The 20,237-nt window shown below is 48.4% G+C and overlaps 1 protein-coding gene across 1 annotated transcript in view; it reads left to right on the top strand.

The window, feature by feature from the left end:
- SP2 (Sp2 transcription factor) overlaps positions 1–13,550 on the top strand; it is a 188,581-nt gene extending 175,031 nt beyond the window's left edge. The window contains exons 6-7 of the mRNA XM_078645580.1: positions 11,636–11,829; positions 12,336–13,550. Coding sequence (XP_078501706.1) covers positions 11,636–11,829; positions 12,336–12,436 — 295 coding nt within the window. The 3' untranslated portion in view covers positions 12,437–13,550. The remainder of the gene's footprint in view (positions 1–11,635; positions 11,830–12,335) is intronic.
- Positions 13,551–20,237: the final 6,687 nt, after the last annotated feature.

Below are 20,237 nucleotides of genomic sequence, written 5' to 3'. Positions count from 1 at the left end.
TTGGTAAAGCCAGAAGGTCAGGTAAGGTTGGTGCTTAATTTGAGTCTGTGGGGCCTAGGAGCTTATTTTTGAGGACCAGCACTTTTTATTCTGCATCAGATAATTACCAAGGGCAACAGTGGGAAAACAGAAACATAGGAAAGACTCAGTAAAAGAAGGACTACAAAACCGTCACAAAGAGAAAGCAGAAATCTGCAAAAGCGAGATAAAAGAGAGTGAGTGTCTGGATTTAAGACTACTAGCCTTGGTATTCAAGGGTACTGACATTTAATTGAACAGGCCACAGACTTCTGAGGAGAGCTTTCAGAACCAACACCCTTTCTTTTCCAAATTAAGCACTAGGTTAAGCCATTTCACGGTGAGACCTGTTGGCTTTGCCAGTACTTGTGTCCAGTGGCTCTGCTTGTACCTTACCATCTCCTAAATAGCAGAACCCTTAGACTGCTTGTTTCTACTGCTCCTTTTGAAAAATCACTGAAGTTTAAAAGATGGTGATTCTAACATACCAGCTGCTTGGCTGTTATGCTCAGTGCATACAATTCCTGTTAAGATTTCAACATCTAGGCTACCGTTTATGAAGAGGCCTTCTTCCCCATTTTTGGGATAAGTTATCCTAGGACTGTCAATTTCCATGGCAAGACATCAAACGTACTGTCAGAACATCTTTCAGAGGGCCACTAGGCAAGCAATGCAACTAGGCCCAAACACAGTGTTTGATGCCTTTAAATTCCTGATGTCCTGGGCCAAAACTATTATGGGCCGCGAGCAACTGGACCAAGGACCCCTTCAGAACTTGACTCTCAGAGGTAGCATGGACCAAGCAGTACAAGGCTTCCCCTTTGGTGCTCACCTTAGGAGCGCTATGTACTTTGCTTGTATACGCTGTATATTACTTTGTATATAAATATTACTTTTTTCATAAAAGCAGGTATCTGGATGGACATTTGTTGGAGTTCCTGGATGTATTTTGAGTCTTGAGCCTTGTTCGCCTTGCGCCTACCTCCCCCCGGGACCCCTTCAACACTTGACTGTCAGTGGTGGCATGGGTCAAGCAGTCCAAGGCTTCTTTGGGGGAGGTAGGTGCAAGGCAAACAAGGCTCAAGACTCAAAATACATTCAGCAATTCCAATAAATTATTGTTCTTCCAGATACTTGCTTTTATGAAAAAAGTGGGCACACTAGGGCTTCCTTGGCAGAGGCTTGAGTCCAGCTTCTCCTTGCACTATAAGTGGTTATTCCCCTTTTAAGATGGGCAACATTCAAGTTGGGCCCCGCTTCAAGTCTGAGTCTTTAGCCCCACTACAACTTTTTAGAAGTCAAAGTTTTCCAACCCTGTAGCACTATGAGGCCGAGCAACTTCTCCCTAGGTTCTTTGCACGGCAAACTGTCTTATTCGCTCCCGTACACGGCCGAACCCACACGCTGTCAGTCGGGGTTCCGAACTTAGAGGCCAGGACCCACACACTGTGCATGGTGACTGCCCTTCCTTTTGGCATATGGTGCGCCAGGGCAACTGCCCTTGCTCTTCGTGGTGGCCTCTTCCAGCATACGGGGTCGCCAACTTTAGTCTACTCATGGGGAACGTTCTGATTGATGAAACAATATATGGCAGCTTTCTTTATGGTGCCCAATCGGCGCAACAGCAGCTTTCTTCACGGTACCCACCAATCCATTCCCCCTAGCATACAGCGTCACAACATTTTATCTACTCAAGGCAACTGCCCGAGCAGTGGAACTTCCACTTTCTCACACCTGGTGTAGAGCTCCACTCACCAGGATCTCTAACTGGACCATGCTCCCTCCAGATGCTCTCCTCCTCCTCACAGGGTCCTCTTGTCTCGGCAGGCGGGTGCTGGTGTTCCAGGTGGTCTTAATTTCCCTGAATTATGTCCCTTCACCAAGCTGCAAGACATTGATCCCCAGCCTGTGGTTTGTTTTTACAGTTTTTTAGTAGGTTAAAAAAAGATAATCCCTTTGAGATATTCAACATGAAATCAACACACTTATTCCCTACATGCAATCACAATCACTCACTGAATATTTGATTACAATTCCACTCGGGATGCGGAAGCACTTATTCGAGATATTTAATACACAATATAGCAGTTACAATAAAAACATATGCAAAATAATATTTTTTTTAAATCCGTACAAACTACATTAAAACCCACAATAATACATCTAGAAGTCAATAGTGCAAGAAATCCTTAAGCAAGTCATTTCCCTGGAAACGAATATAGTGAGACAATAACATTTGTCATGGTTAATGGCAATTTAGATCACATAGGCAGCACCCCCCAGGGGAGTCAATTTCCTGTGTTGGTGTTGTTGCTGTCTTTTCCCAATTTGACAGAGTAACATGCGTCGACGCGTTTCGGTAGCGTAGGTAAATCAGGCCACCTTCTTCAAGACAAAGGCTTTCATTCATGCCTTTCCATATTTAATGTGTCCCGCAAGTGTTTTAAATCTTTGTATACCTAGATTGAAAAGATGGACGGACATGTTGACATATGTAGAAAGGATTTCACCCTACATCTATACAATTAAAAATAGTCCCATCTAAAATCCTATTTAAAAAAACATATTGTCCATTGTTACCTTAAACAGATCCTAACGATATTGCATTTAACAAAAAGGGCAATTAACAATATTAAATATATCTATAAAAACCATTGTAAATTATATCATTAGTGCCCCACATATCTTCTAAGCATAAGTGCTGCAATCATCCCTACTGAGGTTTATATACTAAATGCCATTCAAGCTCACTACATTCATTCATGCTCCAATGGGACCATTCACCCATTCATTCTTTCAATGATTGAGCAACTCACAGGTGCAAAAGCACCCAGTTGCTTGTTGCTCCAACTCAACTCTTTAGGTGATGCACCAAGTGTGCCTTATATTCTAAAGTAGAAAATTGTGTTAGCAAAATTTACATATTGATATGTTACATATTATTCAATAAATCCAGACTTAATTTATTACTGGACTTATTACTACATTACCTATAGATCTTTTTTTCTGATCCAAAAAAGGAGTAGGCCACTTATCAATCAGTGTTACAGTATTAATCAGATTCCCCCTAGTTATGGAGAAATGGTTATTACTAATATTTAGTGTGTGGGGCAGCCATCCCTTACTCATTGTATTTAAGCTGTCCCCTCTAAGTTACTGATGTATACTCTGTGTAACTAACTTATGCACCTCACCTATCTATGGTTTACCACCCATCCGGTGAACCCCATAGTTTATATTTCAACATCTCACCTCAAGTTCACTTGATTTAGGTGATCTAATGTGATACTGGAGAGCGTCTTCGTGGCTATAATAAAAATATATATACATGTTTCCGTTTTTTTTATTAAAAAAACGGGGAGGTTACATTTTTTTCTTGAAAAACATTTTATTAGTCTGCACACATATAAATGCAAAGCCCCGATCACCGGGGTCTGTTGCACACAGCAATGGAACGAGCACAGCAGTGTCAGACATTTTCATAAAATACGAACACCCCCCCCCCCCCCCAGGTTGCGCTGCTACCATATACCAGGTCACTTGGAACAATAAGATAAACAATGAGTACAAGCCAGAGGCATCAGAGCACTACTAACGTGCTCCAGCACTCCGTGTAGTTAAAATGTCAGAGTGGAGTCACTTTCGGGGGGGGGGGGGCGGGGGGATCCAGGTCCAGCCCCCTGTAGTCCGCCCACCTTTTCCAAATCCGAAAGTGCTTACGGGGCATCCCCTGGCCGGGAAAATAGGCTGCTCCAGCCCCATACAGAAGTCCAAGCCGTTCTTCCAGGCGGCCAGGGGCGCCTTCCAAGCTCTAGCTATGTCACGTTTAGCCAAGGTCAACCCAAGCAACAACAGGTGGCGTTTGTATCGATTGCCTCCAACCCCCTCCATGACATGTAATAAGGCCAGTTTCGGTTCTCTAGGCAGTTCCCACGCCAGTACCTCTGATAGACATCGAAAGACCCCGGTCCAGAACCTAAGTTGCGCCGGGCAATCCCATGTTGTGTGCAGAAGTGTGCCTACCTCTGAGCCACATCGCAGGCAATCAGGAGACCCTATCATACCCGCCTTCCACAGGCGCCCCCTGGTGAAGTATGTGCGTATTTAAACTGTATAAGTCTCAGTCGTGTGGAAATCGCCGCCCCCCTAGGACTCGCCAGGGCCTCCCTCCAGTCTTCCTCCTCTAATTCCCCAACATCCCCCACCCACGCCTCCCGCAACTTCTGTAGGTCAGGGGAACAATGTCGCACCAGGGACTGGTATATACGGGACAGTTTTTTGTCTGGCAATTCCCCCATAAACAGCTGAGCTTCGAGTGGGCTAAAGTCTGGAAGGGTGTCTATTCCCGTCAGGTAAGGTGTCCGTGCATGTCGAAGTTGGAGAAAGCGAAAGAATTGAGAACGGGGCATCCCAAAGTCATTCTGCAGATCTTGGAACGACTTCAGGGTATCGCCCGACATCACGTCTCCCAGAGAGGAGACACCTATTTCATCCCACCCGTCGAAACCCTTGAGGGTCACCAATTGGGGCAAGCGACCATTGTGCCAAAGAGGGGTCTCCCGAGTGAGAACATTCCACCATCCCATCCTGCGCAGCGCCTGCCGCCAGATGGAGAAGACCACTTGCGTGGTGGATGGAAGACTCCGCCGAAGCGGTGCCGAGTACAGTAGGGCATGGATGGACGACGAGCCCATCAGGTGGCGCTCAACAGCATATGCTGGATCCCCCCTGTCCCCCGTATCACCAGCCATTGTGAACCAAAAGATGCACGGCTTGGTAGTACGAGAGTATAGCAGATGTAGCGAGGCCCCCACGTATGTGGACCGAAAGCATGTACGTAGCGCAACCCTGACGGTCCCACCCTCCCACAGGAACCCGCCCCAGTGCCGAATTAACTTGTTGAAACCAGCGAGGCGGAATAGGTTAGGGATGATTCTGTAGTTGATACACAAGTCGTGGGAGCGCCACCATTTTGAATATGGCCGACCTCCCAAAAATGGACAGTGGCATGCGACCCCACACCTTCAGATCCTCCCGCGTGCGATCCCAAATCGGGGCGAGGTTACGAGCGCGGGAGACGCCTGCGTCTTCGGACAGAAAGACTCCCAGGTACTTCATTCCCCCGGAAGCCAACTGTAAGCCAGCTGCCCAGTCACCTACCGATCGCCCGTCGCCCAGCACCCACAAGGTGGATTTACCTGGGTTCACATAGAGGCCAGAGGACTCCCCGAAGATCTGCAGGATGCGCAGTAGCCGTGGCCCGACCGATCAAGATGCGTAAGGAAGAACAATACGGCGTCAGCGTATAGTGCTATTTTGTCCGTAAGGCCCGGGGACCAGCAAAAGCCCTTAAGCTGGGCGTCTATGCGCACCCAAGCGGCTAAAGGCTCCATGGCCAGCGCGAATAGGTATGGGGAGAGGGGACACCCCTGTCGCGTACCCCTCTGAACCGGAAAGGGCCGAGACACAGCCCCCCCCAACACGCACGGAGGCCTTGAGGCCGGTGTACAACAGCTGCACAGAAAGCGAGGGCCTATGTTAAGGCGGCGTAGCAGGGCAAACAGGTAGGTCCAACTTAGGAAATCAAAAACACAGTCCATGTCCGCCAGGAACAAGGCAGCCCGCTCATCCAGATTCCTCCAGGCCGAGACCGCCACCTGGGCACTCCTGATATTGTGTCGGGTGGCCCTCCGGGGCATGAAGCCCGCCTGGTCGGGGTGGACCAGGTCCGTAATATAGGGCTTAAGCCTGATGGCTAGGGCTTTGGCCATGACCTTGGCCTCCGTATTGATCAGCGATATCGGGCTGTAGGACGCGTGGCTCTCCGGAGGTCGTCCCGGCTTCAGAAAAACCACCACCTCGGCGTGCCTCCAATCCGGTGGGAGCACCCCACTTTCCCGCGCCTCCTCGATCTCCGGGCGCAGGCGGGGGCCCAGCTGCACATGAAATTGTTCAAAAAATTCGCAGGGGAACCCGTTGGGGCCCGGCGCCTTACCCGGGTTGAGCTCGCCCAGGGCAGAGCCCAACTCCTCATCCGTGAAGGGCCTGTCTGACAGGTCTCGAACCTCATCAGAGACCGACCGCGGGGGTAGATCGTCGATGAACCGCTGAACAGTCTCGGCCGGTAGGCACTCCAGAGGCGCGTACAGTCCCTCATAATATGCTGCAAACCTCTCCGCGATAGCAGATGGTTCTGAGATCGGTGAACCCGCGGAGTCCAACAACTGGGGCAGCGGCTGGGCATGAAGAGTGCCCTGACACAGGCGGTGTTGCATCTTACAGGACTTGTCCCCCCATTGGTACACCCGACTACGAGTGGCAAGCCAGGCCTGCCTCGCCTCCTCAAGTAAAACCGCTGTGTACTGCTGCTGGGCCAGGACAAATCGCCGCCCTATCAATCTACCACTCTCTTCCCTACTCCTGCGTTCTAACGTTTCCAGCTCCGCTTCTCGCCGCACCAGATCCCGCCGCCTCTCCGCCCGAGCCGCCATGCACCAGGAAATGTCCACACCGCATAGGGTAGGTTTAAGGGCCTCCCAAAGGGTCGTCTGGGAGTCCACCGAGTTGTGATTGGTAGTCAGGTAACTGTCAATTTCCCGAGACATATGTTCTCTGTAGGGGGCCTGTAACAACTGCCATCCAGACATGCGCCAACGAAACGGGAGCCCGACCAGGCCAACTCTAAATGTACGGGCCACCGGCGAGTGATCCGACCGAGCCCTCGGTAGGATATCAGAAGCCACAATCCTCTGTGCCAGACCCCTAGGGACAAACAAGTAATCCAGTCTGGAAAACGATCCATGTACTGAGGACAAATAAGTGTACTCTCGTCTCGTGCCGTGCCCAAACCTCCAGATATCAGTCCAGTCCAATCCCGTGGCGAGGGCCCGGAGCTTGGTGGAGGGTCCCTCCACGTCTACATCTTCGTCAGTCGTCCCCCTCCGCCACCGATCTAGGCGCAGGTCCATCACGTCATTCCAGTCACCCCCCAACCTATGGCCAGGGTGTCGGGCATACTACTCCAGAGGGACATAACCTTCTCCACCAGGTGCCACTGCAGCGACGGCGGGGCGTATACACTACCAAAGGTCACCCTATCTCCCCCAACCTTCCCTTGGACGAAGATGTACCTGCCCTGTGGGTCGGACCAACTCTGTTCGTGTGTAAAGGAGACTCTGCGATGTTTGAGAGCTGCAATCCCCCGGGAACCCCCCGTAAAGCCTGCATGATAAACCTGTGTGTACCCAAAACGTTGGAGGCAAAGTGCTTTTGTTCCCAGTAGGTGGGTCTCCTGGAGCATCAAGACATCCGCCCGGCTCTCTTGGCATATTGGAGCACCGCCCCTGCTTCACCTTGTCTAGAACCCCCCGCATATTCCAACTCAAGATACGTAGTGTGCCTGGAGCTACCCGCCCCCCACTCTGAGCAGGCGACATTTGACGATGGCACTGTATGAGCCACAATGGTTAGCATGCATACATCCCAATATACAGACAGCAGCAGGTTAAGCCCAACCAAAGCCCCCCCTTCCCAACTCAACCTCCAACTCCCATCCCACCACCCCCCATCCCGCACCTCCCAACATGGAAGAACGTGTCGCGGTCGGTTCGCGGCCTGGTCCCCAACGGGGAACCGAGAGCCACCCCCTTCAATGGATCCCCTGAACACACCTCATAACTAGGGAGTCGCTACTCCCACCCACCCGCTGTGACCGGGCAGGTGTCCAGCCCAATACAAGGCACCTGAGCATTTCTAAAGTAACATAGGATTCCGTGCAAGAGTCATCATCTTCATTTCACCCCATTCGGCTGCTCCTGCCCAGGGTCAGGCAGCGGAGATGTAGATCCCGCACGAGATGCTCCGCCAGACCCCGATCTCCTACGCTGCCTGCGTTGACTTCGCAGTTCCTCCCGGACCAGTCCACTCGAGGAAGAGTCAGAGTCACCTCCCAAGGGCGCATTGACCCTGACCTTCACCGTCTCGTCCGTCCATTGAAACACCTCCTCCGGGGAGTCAAAGAACAGCGTGCGGGACTTGTAGATGACTCGTAGCCTCGCAGGGTAAAGCAGGGCATATTGGAGTTTGAGGCCGCGGAGACGGGCCTTAGCTGCAAGGAACGATTGTCGCTGTTGTTGAACCATTTTCGTGTAGTGCGGGAAAATAAGGATAGTGGCATGGCGAATATCGGCCTTGGATGCAAGCCAACCGGAGGTTTCTGCATGAGGGCCCGATGGGCTCGTTCCACCACGAAGCAGCGGGAGAGAGTATCCAGAGGGAGCCAACTCTCCAGCCATTGGACCAAGAAGCGTTCCACACTGTCCCCTTCACATCCCTCCGGAAATCCTACAAAACGGAGATTGTTTCTCCGCACCCGGCCTTCTGCATCCTCCACCCGCATGGCCAGGCCCTTCTGCACCTTCTCCCTCGCCGCCATCTTTTTCTTCAGGACGGACACATCGTCTTCTACTTCGGAGAAACGGGTCTCCGCACCGGTTATCCTTTCAACTGCGTTCCGCAGGTCTTGGCGGAGTAGCATAACATCCGCCCCAATTGCCCCGATCTTAGCATCCAACATGTCTCTGGACTGTGTTATCGCGGCCAGTAGCGCCGCATTGTCCGGGGCCGGAGCCTGTGAGCCGGCAGCGCCCGCTGCTGAACCGGCTTCAGTAAATTTGTCCAGCGTCCCCTGTTTAGAGGGACCACTACCCGCGTGGCCCCGCGCCATGGTGGCCACTGCAGGTGAAGCCAAGAGCGGGCCCCTCCGCGCCAGGCGCATTTGCTGGTAAAGAGTTGCAAATTTCGAAGCGGCCCGGACGGGCCGACTGATCCACCACCACCGCCCACGGACCAGCTCAGTGCAGTTCTACAGGTAGCGGAGGCAGAAGGGGGTGAATCTGTAGGTACTCTCCTTGCCCCGCTCACCGGGCACCACCAGCCACCACTGGGGCCCGAGCAGACCTCCGAGCCTCACACCCAGGGAGCAGAAAGCGCCGTCCAGCCGGGCGAGCACAGGCAGGTCTACTCGCAAGCATCGCACCCACAGTCAATCCACTGGGCCCCCCGCATCAACACCATTCCAGGGACCAGCAATCAATTCCCACCGGAGCCCGAACTAGTCCCCGAGTTCCCCAGTCTCCGGGGGGGGGCTCTACCCAGCAGGACCTACCAGCCACGGCATGCACGAGAGGCCTCGAGCACCCCTCGACTCCTTGTAGGCAGCCTCCACTCACCACAATATAAATGGTGCAGTCAGGCACTCCGGGGCACCTCCGGCAATGCGGGACACATGGAGGTGGGCCCTGGACCCCTCCGCCGTCGTGGGACGCCCACCGCCGACCAGCAGAGCCCCAAAGCTGTCTCTGTCCGCAGGCCCCACAGAGCGGAGACCTCAAGATGGCAACCGTGCCCGTCGGCCGCCTCGGGAGCCGGTCTCTCCTCAAGTCCGCCGGTCGCCGCTGCTCCCCTGTCGTGATCCCAGGGCGGTCACAGGCCGGTTGGCCCCAGGATGTAGGTGCGCAGCTCCACAGCGCAGTGAGCGAGCCGCGCTTCGTCCACAGCCGCCCCTGCAGTCCTCGGCCGCCGCCGACCAAGCTCGCCCAGCCCGGGGATCACCAAAAAAATCGAGGCCACGGCCTCGGGCCCAGCCGGACCCGGCAGGCCCCGCCGGACAGCCGCTCACTCTGCCAAGCGTCCACGGAGACCCAGTCGCCGGCGGACGGACCCCCCCAGAGCAGGACGATGAACTGCCGAGCAGGGTGCCCTCGAAGTCGCTCAGGGCCAGGATATGCAGGCCGGATGATTATCGTCTGGTCGGAGCTCACGCTCTACACGACCGCCATGATCGCTGGCTAACGGGGAGGTTACATTTTGCTCTCATAAAAATACTAATCCACTTCAGCGGTATCTATTAAATTTCCTAGCGTATTATTTATCTGTTTTCGCTGTAACCTCTAGTTAGATAATGGCCCATATTACTTGATGTTTAAAGTCACGTAGACCCTCCTGGTATTAAATCGTGACTTCGAATGCATAAATGGATATGTGTTTAGATCCGCCTTTAATCAATAGGTTGACAAATTGAACTGAATGGCTAACTATCACTGTACAAGAAAGGAAAGCAGCCAGGGAATTCAAAGCTGCACCGCCTAATGTAGTCACAAAAATAGACAGAAAATATGTTGCCCACCTCAATGGTCAGCACATTGACCATATATTAGACACGTTTTAGTACAGAAAATAGAGAGGCAATGGAAAACACTTGTCTAAGAACGCATTTAACAATGGACCTTGGACATTGAATAGATGCTTGTGGGTCTTGGTTGTTGATGTAATTGTTTTACTTTATTGTGTATTTCCAAAAGAGCGCAGCCAACGGTTTCCACCTTCATCAGGGCAAGAGATCAGAACCACTGGGACACACAAGATTCCTCTTGGCATAAAATGGAAGGTATTTTAGTCATTCACTTGTGAGTCCTGATGACAAAATATTTAGTTCATTCAGGGGCCAAATGTCCGTCATCTGTTATAAACAGGTGCAACGTGAGCCAAAAAAGAAGTCCTACCATGATCCTGTGGTTTACATACACAAGTCACTTCTCTTTAGTACTATCCACCAGCCACCATCCTGTTTTCAGAGATTTAGCCAGTCAGACTCCATCTCCGAAAACGGGACAGAGACTGGTGGCGCCGTACACGACCCATATAGGACGGCAAGGAGTCTTGGAATTAGGATTACTGTAGCTATTTCGCCGATATTTTTTTTGCAAGTACTAGCCCTAAAGGAACATGTCTTGGTAGTATGTGAACCACGTGATCTATTCAGTGCCCAATGTGCATTGTTAAATATGTTCTTAGGTAGGTGTTTTCCATTGCCTCTCTATTTTCTGTACTAAGACGTGTCTAACTGTTATTATGCTGAAAAACAGATTTGTGGAAAACCTTGGTTCAGGTTAGGGTGCTAGTTAAGGCCTTTCCTTTAAAGTGAAAACGAAAAGTAATTTAACAAGAAAATCTGCTTTGTTTTTTAAAGAGTTTTAATTTGCTATTTTTTAATGCAGCTTTAATAAACGACATATAAAATATATATAAGGGATACAAAATGTGGCCTTTAACTGTAGATTTTCTTTCTCCTTTTTGTAAAAGTGCTTTGGTTCAAGCACGTGGGCAACAATGTTCAGTGTCTGTGAACTTGAAGAAGATACCTTTAATAGATAATCCCATTATGAGATTTTCAAACATAAAAATTGTGGAAGTAAATCATGGATTTATTTTCAAGTTTGTTTGCATTTTTATAATCGTGTTTGTAACTGTAGTGGCAGGAAGAATACCTCTGCTATTATGTTTAAGCAGCGTGCTTTCTCGGATAATGATTCTGTTCAGGAGTCTATTTGCTCCGTTCTCTTTTTCAGCTTGTGAGATTCATAGCTTTTTGTCCGGAAGTAGTAGCCATCATTAAATATATGTGATCAAGACATGGAGCGGATCTAGAGTTAATTGAAAGTTAGATACCTGTAGCAATAGTTATTTTTGTCTATAATATACTACTGGGCCAGCAAATGTTTTCTAGTGTATAGTTACAGTTGGAGATTAACATAACCTGTATGCTTTGTTGTCTCAGACCGCAGGACCAAGGAAAGAAGAGACACGTTTGTCATATCTCAGATTGCGGCAAGACGTTCCGGAAGACTTCGCTGCTGCGGGCACATGTACGCCTACATACTGGGGAGCGTCCCTTTGTCTGTAACTGGGTGGTGTGTGGGAAGAGGTTCACGCGCAGCGATGAGCTACAGCGGCACGCCCGTACACACACAGGTTTGTTGTGAAGATATCGACTCAGTTTCACTTTGTAGTATAGGTCCAGTCCATGCTTGGCTTCTGCTGTCCTCCTATCGCCAAGTCAGTTACATGAGAATTTAACCCACAAGATTTGTCAATGGGTTTGCAGTAAGAGTGAAACACTATACCCAATGGCTTTTAGACACTGTTCTCTGAGCAGAACTGAGGAGATGGTTAACAGAATTGAATATAATGTTGTATGGTAGAGCATCTGGGGTCTGCAAATTGGAGGTGCTCCTGTATTTGAGGTAAATGGCCGTCTCTATCACCATGTAGCATGTGTAATGGTGTTAGACTATATGCTTCGCCTCTCATGAGGAAAGGCTTTACTAACTCTGGATGTTTTAACAAGTTTGACAACAGAAACTACTATAGTGAAGCTTAAACCGTTTTATTGTCCCATTTCTCTTATTGTCTGGGAGAAAGAGCTGGTATGTTAAGAACAAGTGGCACAAACTTTTAACAGTTATTTTCCTTCATAGGTGATAAGCGATTTGAATGCTCCCAATGTCAGAAGCGCTTTATGAGGAGTGATCATCTAACAAAGCATTACAAAACACATCTGATCAGTAAGACTTTATGAAGGAGCAAGCCTACGTCATAGAGGTGAGCAAGACTCTACCGGAAGACTGAGTTCTCTAGCAGAAAATTAAGCATGACTGGATCAGAGGGCTGTACAGGACTGCAGCAGAGGGTAGATAAAACTACATCTTACGAAAGAGCAAGATGTCACCGGAGGATTCATCCAGAATTCTACCTCTACTAGCAACATGTCTGTTTGGGTCAGGTGGTCCAGTTCTCCGCTGCACATGAGATTCATTTCTGTGCTAAGTTGCACCACAAGTTCAGAGTTGCAGTGTTGGGTATGTTATCCTCAGTCAGAATGTTGCAGTTACCTTTTCTACATATGAGGGTTATATGCATAGGCTGAGAATCCCTGTAAGTGATGGTATTCTCTAGTCTTGGCAGGCTGCGATTCTCTTTCACATCTATCAAACCCTTCCCGCAAAAGACGACAGCGGCTGTTTCACCTGAGAATGCCATTCTTCCTTTTTTCCTCAAAGAAAGCACCTTTGGCTACGTTTTGGAGCTGTAACTACTATTTGGAAGTAATAATGCCTCACAATTGTAAATCCTAAGAAAGCTGTCCTGTGCAATGATCTCCACACAGGGCAGTGGCGTGGATGCATATTCAATTGATATTCTAAGGAAAACAAAGTTGGATTTTGCACTATGACCGGGCTTTGGATCCATCACAGACGAAGCCCAGCTACCACTGAAGCATTTGATCAACTATATTATTTCCAAGCAAGAACATTTCCCAGCACATTCCTTCTTTTGTATTTAAATAGTGGGAAGGGAGGAGCAGCTGCCCTTGCCTCCAACCTTTATTAGAGTTGCCTTACGCGCTTTATGCTGAATAATGAACTTAAATATTATATTATTTTTATTTAATTGGTTATATTTTGTTATTCTTCCCTTAGATGAAGCGATGATGGGTGGAGTGGCCACAGTTTGGCTCCATAAGCCCATTTCATTAAGACAATGTAATTTCTAATCTGCAATTTAAAAAAAAAAAAGAAAAACTGTAAATACTGTAAATTAGATTCTATCTGCCATCGTGTCACTGTGTGTTTAAAACATTACTTGGTATTTTTGAGCTTTTAAATTAAAAAGAAAATGCTATTTCTACTTTATTTCTTGGTTACCTAGTATCAGTGTCGTCTGAAGCATGTGATGGCTGTAACTATCCCTATATTTGTTTACAGAGTGGACCATATAATACTCTCTGGTAGATTAACAGTGCCAGGTATGGTCCTTTTTTGCTCCTAGGTAGACATACATCTGGTGGATTAGCAAGGCCTGTGTCGGGATTAATCCTCTATTGCTCCTGCGTGGCTTCATACAGTACTTCATTGGTATTCTAACATTGCAACCATTTTTTTGTCTTCATTCTACTGGGTGGTTCCTACTTATTCTAAAGGTCCTCCGATAATGCACATCAACAAAGGTTTCTACATATTAAGATCCATGCACATGAATCTATTGGTGGTTCCTAGTTTCGGATGCAAACGGATAGGAGGGTCGCGTTTCTCAATACAGGGACCCAGATTTTGGAACGCTCTGCCCACCTCATTGAGTCTAGAAACCGTCTATTTGCGCTTCAGAAAAGAGCTGAAGACCTTGCTTTTTACTCAAGCTTATAGTTAGACATGGATTTTTCTTAACTGGTGACCCCAAAGGGAAAAAAAGTGCCAAGAGACCTGTTGGTGAACGTGTGCGCTACAGAGTTTCAATAACATATTATTCTGTCCAACGGATAAAGTAGCGACCTTCGCCGCAGCACTCCATGCTTATGCGAATTAGCAGTTAATACATTGTGCTTTTTCTACATTGTTAAACCTTACACATAACCCATCATGTCCCATATAGGACAAGCTACAAATACCACCCTTTAGAAATATACTTCAAAGGACTCTTAGGAACCCAATGCAAATCAGAATCTTTCATGACCTTGCCAGAGGTATACAACACTACACAAGCTATACATTAAGTCAATCCAGAAAGAGCTTTGGGCCTTGCCAGGGCAACAAAAGTGTTGTATAAATGTGAATACAGTGAAATGGAATTTCAAGTAATCATTCGATTATAAGAGGAACACTTTACAGTATCTGTCTCTTTTTAATCAAGTAGTAAAAAAAGTAATTCAAATGTATAAATATCACATAGCCTGGTTTAGTGCCTGCTTCCAGCTGGGGACCAAAGTTCCACTGCAAGAGACATATGGGAGAGGTCTCCAGGAGTAGTAACGCTGGGCTAGTCCACTTCAGAAGACTGGGTGTGTGTTCATGTAGAGACAACTTGCTTTGAACGGCGAACCCGAGTGCAGGAACACCTTTTATTAGTCAAGTGGCACCAATTCGTGTACCACAGGCACATGCCATTCTGGGTTATACATGCACAGTCCTCCGTTAAAGAGTCAAGTAAATGCCAATGTCAAAATATCTATACGAAACACACAATAGAGACAAGTCCTTAATGGAAATACACTGTTCAAGATGGGCATGTTGGGATGAGATTATGGCACAATATTGCGATCAATTTAATGGTCTACATTCTGGCATTAAATTGTACGGTTTTCATTTTTCTAGTTCACCCGAGAGCTGTTTTCACCATATTCTGGGAGTCAATTGTTCTTGCAGGGGCTGTCTTTGTTGACCCCTATATAGTGCATGGCCCTGCACATTTTTCTTAATCCTCGTTTTACTATGTTCCTTTATAATACAGGTCTTGTGAGGGGCCAGCCTCGTAACTTCTTGGTTGAGGAAATCTAGCTAATGAGTTAGCTGAAGCCACAGTTTGTAGTTAGTGTTACCTGTCTTTCAAGCAATAGTTACTGTATGTTACAGATATCATTTGAAGCAACATTCCAGAGTAATATGATACACAGAAATCGGTGTGGTAAATAGGAATAAGGCGCTCCTAGGTCTTCTTACATAAAATTTCGGTTACAGTATTAAATCTAGTACGGTGCATTCAGGTAAGAAAAAAACACCAGGTCCCCAAATGTGTGGTCAAAATGGCCATTGATACAGTAAATACTAATCCTCTGCAAACGTATGATAATTAGACATACATGGTATAGTTATAAATCACAATAGTGTTTGGTATTCATTTCAATATTGTTTATGTATGTTCTTCTGTAGGCGAAGTCCGTTTTGCACTTCACTTTTTCTGATCCCTAGCTAATTCGTGTTTTGTTTATAAATATACCATTTATGTCTGTAATTACCATAGATGTGCAGATGATTAGTATTTAACATTCCAGAGAATGTGAATTCCAACTTAATTGTCTAAATGGTGATAGGTTATTGTATTTTTGTTCTTTTCCTACCAGAGGAGGTAGGCATGGATGGTGTTGGTCAACAGTTGTACCATTAAAATGATATGAGTGCATTTGATTGAGGTGTGAGGAATGGCTCGGTATGCATGTAAACATCAAAGTTTGCAACTCTAGGTTCAAGGACTCTCCCTCGTCCTCTTGCAGTGCTTGGTTTTGCAGCATGAATCCTTTTCTGGATTCACATGTTATGCATTATTCCACTATCTAATGGTTGGGTCTGGATTTTTTTTCCTTCTTTCTTATGTGGGCATCGTCTACTACCATTTGGTGACATGTCCATCCCCTGTGTGACGTCAGGATGGCGACCCTGATATTCCTGTGCAAATATGCCATCTTCAGATGGTTTTTTCCGTTGTTGGTTCTAGAAGCAACGGTGGATATCCAAAAGGTTTATGAATAAAGGTCAAATTGTTTGAAGAAAAATGATTTGCCATAAACCGCAAAGAAGACCACAAGAAAGAAAGGGGCCTTTCCCTCTCCCTTCCAACGGGGGACCCCACCGGTACCAACCACGTGGTCAGAGAATGAGGCCAGATCGAGGACATGGGAAATATCCCCTTTAAATTCTGCTTAAACTGGCATGACAAATTTGCACAGAGAAACCCCCAAAGTCTGCAACCTCGGTCTCCCAGAGGACCACATGGACGGGGACTGCGAAACCTATGCCATATTTGTACCTTAGACCTTGGTAGAAATACAGAAGACAGAGGCCGAAACACTACTACACCATGATCAGCACTCACAAGTCTCACTGAAAGACCCAGGACTGTCCAGCGACAACGTTGAGGAGGCCAAAAGAGCTCATGGAGCCGAATCGGATGTCGAAATCTTCTAGGCCGATACCAAAAAGAAGCAGGTGCAAAAGGAATCAGTGAGCGATGCCGACATAAAACCAACAAGGTATTTAGACCACCGAAAGGTCCAGGGCCTAAACCCTCAGACAAGAAGTCCCACAAGGCAGCCTCAAGGAAATCGTTGGAGACAGGAAGGGAGACAGAGGGAGGGAGACAGAGGGACAAGGAGAGAGACAGGGAGGGAGACAAAAGGAGCGAGACAGAGGGAGAGGGAGGGAGACGGGGATGTGGAGGGAGACAGAGGGAGTGAGACAGAGGGACAGGGAGAGAGACAGGGAGATAGACAGGGAGGGAGACAGAGGGAGGGAGAGAGTGGGAGACCGAGAGGGAGGGCGACAAAGAGGGAGGGAGACAGAGAAGGCGACAGAGAGGGAGGAAGGGAGGGAGGGAGACAGAGAGGGAGGAGACAGAGGGAGGGTGACAGAGGGAGACAGACAGAGGGAAGAGGGCGACAGAGGGAGGAGGGCCACAGAGGGAGGAGGGCCACAGAGGGAGGAGGGCCACAGAGGGAGGAGGGCCACGGAGGGAGGAGGGCCACAGAGGAAGAAGGGCCACAGAGGAGGGAGGGAGACAGTGGAGAGAGACAGAGGGAGGGAGACAGATGGAGGAGGGCGACAGACGGAGGGAGACAGGGAGAGAGAGAGGGAGACAGTGAGAGGGGGAGGGAGAGAAAGAGATGTGTGTATGCCGGGTCTGGTGGCTCAGTGGATGAAGGTGTCTGCTGCAGGGACCTGTGTTCAACCTCAGGGTCACAACTTTTTTTGCTTTAGCCCCGCCCCCTCCCACCCCACCCCCACCGATGTGGCCCTCAGCCACAAACCACATTGTAAATTTGGCCCCCAAGAGAAAGTTTGTGAGTACCCATGGCCTAGAGCGAAAGAGCCTCATGGAGCCCAGCCAAGGGATAGTGATGCTGGCAAAATGCCAGAAACCTCGACAAGCTCATCTGCTTGTGAGGGGGTGAAGGATCAAGGAAGGATCAAGTCTTCGGAGATAGCAGAACTGTCGACTCTAAAAAAGTGGGCTTCGCTGAATGTCATCGCCGAACAGAAGCCGCAGGATGTCGAAAAGAAGGAGATCACTGACTCCTTAAGGGGATTTAAAATTTTGGCAAAACCGTCTACCTCCAATGACACCGACGATGACCAGTCTGCCTTGGAGGCTCCAGCAACACTAGATTTCCATGAGAAGACGAAGAAGGAAGAGAGATCGATGAAGGGTAGTGGAACAATCTCGAAGCTAAATCCCCAGAGGAGTTGACTACTACCCTTCAAGGCCTTCGCCACCAGATGACCTCTCAATGTAAAACAACCTTATCAAGAGGGCTGCAGAAACCTATGGTGTCCAACTAGAGGAGGAGAAGGGAGACTCTTGCTTTCGCCTCAAAACTTTAATGCCAGCCAACAAAGGAAACTTATAGCTGACAATGCTACCCAGGGCAAGGAGGCTTTTCAAGAACCTGCCAAAACAGTGACTCACAGTGTGGAAAAGTAAATTTTGCCATGTTCTGTGTCCCTACGCCTCATCCATCATATGTTATGTGTGCATGACCAATATGCATATGTTATTCCCCACGTCCGATTAATGACGCAATTACAGTTGTGTCCACCTCTAGTATGCCAGTTTCCAGTCCTCGTGAATACTACGAATATTAGGCCTATGTAAAGCTACGTTGCCACGTTTCCCAGTGTGCACGTTATTTCATTATAAAGTCCCCGTTTCCAGGCCTCAAAAGGGCCTGGACATCAGATTCAGCTCCTGTCTCCTGAAGCCTCGCTGAGGAGCGATACAGCCCCCACCTGTATCCTCGACCTTTCACTTGCTTCCTGCCTCACAGTGCCCGGTGCAGCCTGGCTCTGCCTCTGAGTCTGCCAAGAGTATGTTATGATTCCAGCTATCAGTTTAGTCCTCCTTCTCTGCATTCCTAAGCTACTGAACTGCATCAATAGTTTCCGTCATTGTCTAGCCTTCAGGGCTCCATGTTAGAGAATACTGCATTTAATGGTCATTTAATATTCTTCATCACGCACTACATGTAGAATAATGCATGGTCCAGTCTTAGAATCAAGTTAGCCTTTCCCCTCTTGACTTCTAGTTTATATCAACATGTTCCCTAAACATCAGATACTAGATTGGGTTTAGGTACATGTCGCTCCGACCCTCCAGACTTTAGTCTCTGCTCCTAGCACAGAAGTTCATAGCCCCCAGCTTCTCCTCGTAACACGTCATTGCCAGTTTGCGCGCACCATCAGGTTAGAGGTCCCGGCTCTTTAGGTAGCCCCCTCCAATGTTTCCGCCCCATTCATGACATATTCTGTTTCGTTTGCACCACATGTCTATGTATACGCCCAGTTACACCTACTTTTACTGTTATCTTTCGCGACTGCTACGCGTCACGCCTTCTGCTCCACCCACTGCTACGCCTACTGCAATGTAATGCTATGTGTTTGCGCTATGTATATATGCTCGTGTTTTGTTATGAAAAGTTAGCGCGCTCATCCCAGACCCAGCCCCGGCAGCTGCCGGGCCACTCTAGCCCTGCCATTCTGTTCCTATGCAGGTTGTCCTGATCCTGTCCTTATGCTGTAATAAACCTGCAGAAACTCCTACTACCTCGAATCTTGACTCTTATTTATTGAGCTATCTGTTATGATATATGCCTAGTCAAAAATAGGGTATTATTTATTTATTTACCACATAATGGCGCCCGAATAGGGACCTGCCCTTTCCCCACGCGTCGGTGAAGCCACGCCGACCCCCTGACCCTCTGCAGCCGTGACGGAACCATACCGGCCACGTGCAGATATTTCTGCTTCAAGTATCCCTCAGGCCCACGGAGGAGACGGAGGAGGCGGTCCAGCATCCAAACGAGACGGTGGAGGAACGCGGCGAGTCCCGACCAGAGCCCAAGCCGAGAGTCCAAGGTCCGAGGTATCCGGAGGCCCACCCGTAACTGAAGCCCGAAGTCCGTCCGTCGTCGTAGCAGTCCAGTCCGATCCGAGGCCTTCCGTTCCGTGCTGCCCGGTGAGTACCATTGCTGGGGTAGTATCTAGACAGGACCAATCTAAATTGACTCCTGGTCCGTGGGTTGGTGGTACCCAGACTCACAAACGAAGTGTTCACCTAGGTGGATACGGGTCTTGATGCGTCCCTTTATGGGACCGGTATGTTCCGTACTGTTACAGCAGTGCATCCAGTAACTCTAGTCTGTTCCGTTCTCGAGAAAATTCTTGTATTTCTGCTCTCAGTATTCCAGGTAATATTCTGTCCGAACTGTTATTTATAATGTTCTTCATGTATTTTAATGTTGTGGTATGAGTGTGACGTGATTTCGTGTTTATTGTGTATTGTATTTTGTCCAGATTACAGTTCAGTCATGCCTATATTTTCCAAGTTACGTCAGTTAAAAACTAGAAAGGGTCTGCTGGAAGCAGCAGTTCCTGTCCCGCCGAGGGACAGTCCAGGTCATTTTATGTATCAGAAACATGGCATAAGCGCCATATTGTATCTAGATTTATGGGTAGAGTATACCAAACAGTTAGAAGAAAAGTATAGATGGCCCGTATCGGGTACATGGGATGCCGAATGTATCATGCGAGTAGAAGAAGCATTATGGAAAAAGAAAG

Source organism: Lissotriton helveticus, chromosome 5_1 (genome assembly GCF_964261635.1).
Source record: "Lissotriton helveticus chromosome 5_1, aLisHel1.1, whole genome shotgun sequence".
Lineage (NCBI taxonomy): Eukaryota > Metazoa > Chordata > Amphibia > Caudata > Salamandridae > Lissotriton > Lissotriton helveticus.
The sequence above is the reverse complement of the archived record's forward strand: the minus strand, read 5'-3'. Positions and strand labels throughout refer to the sequence as shown.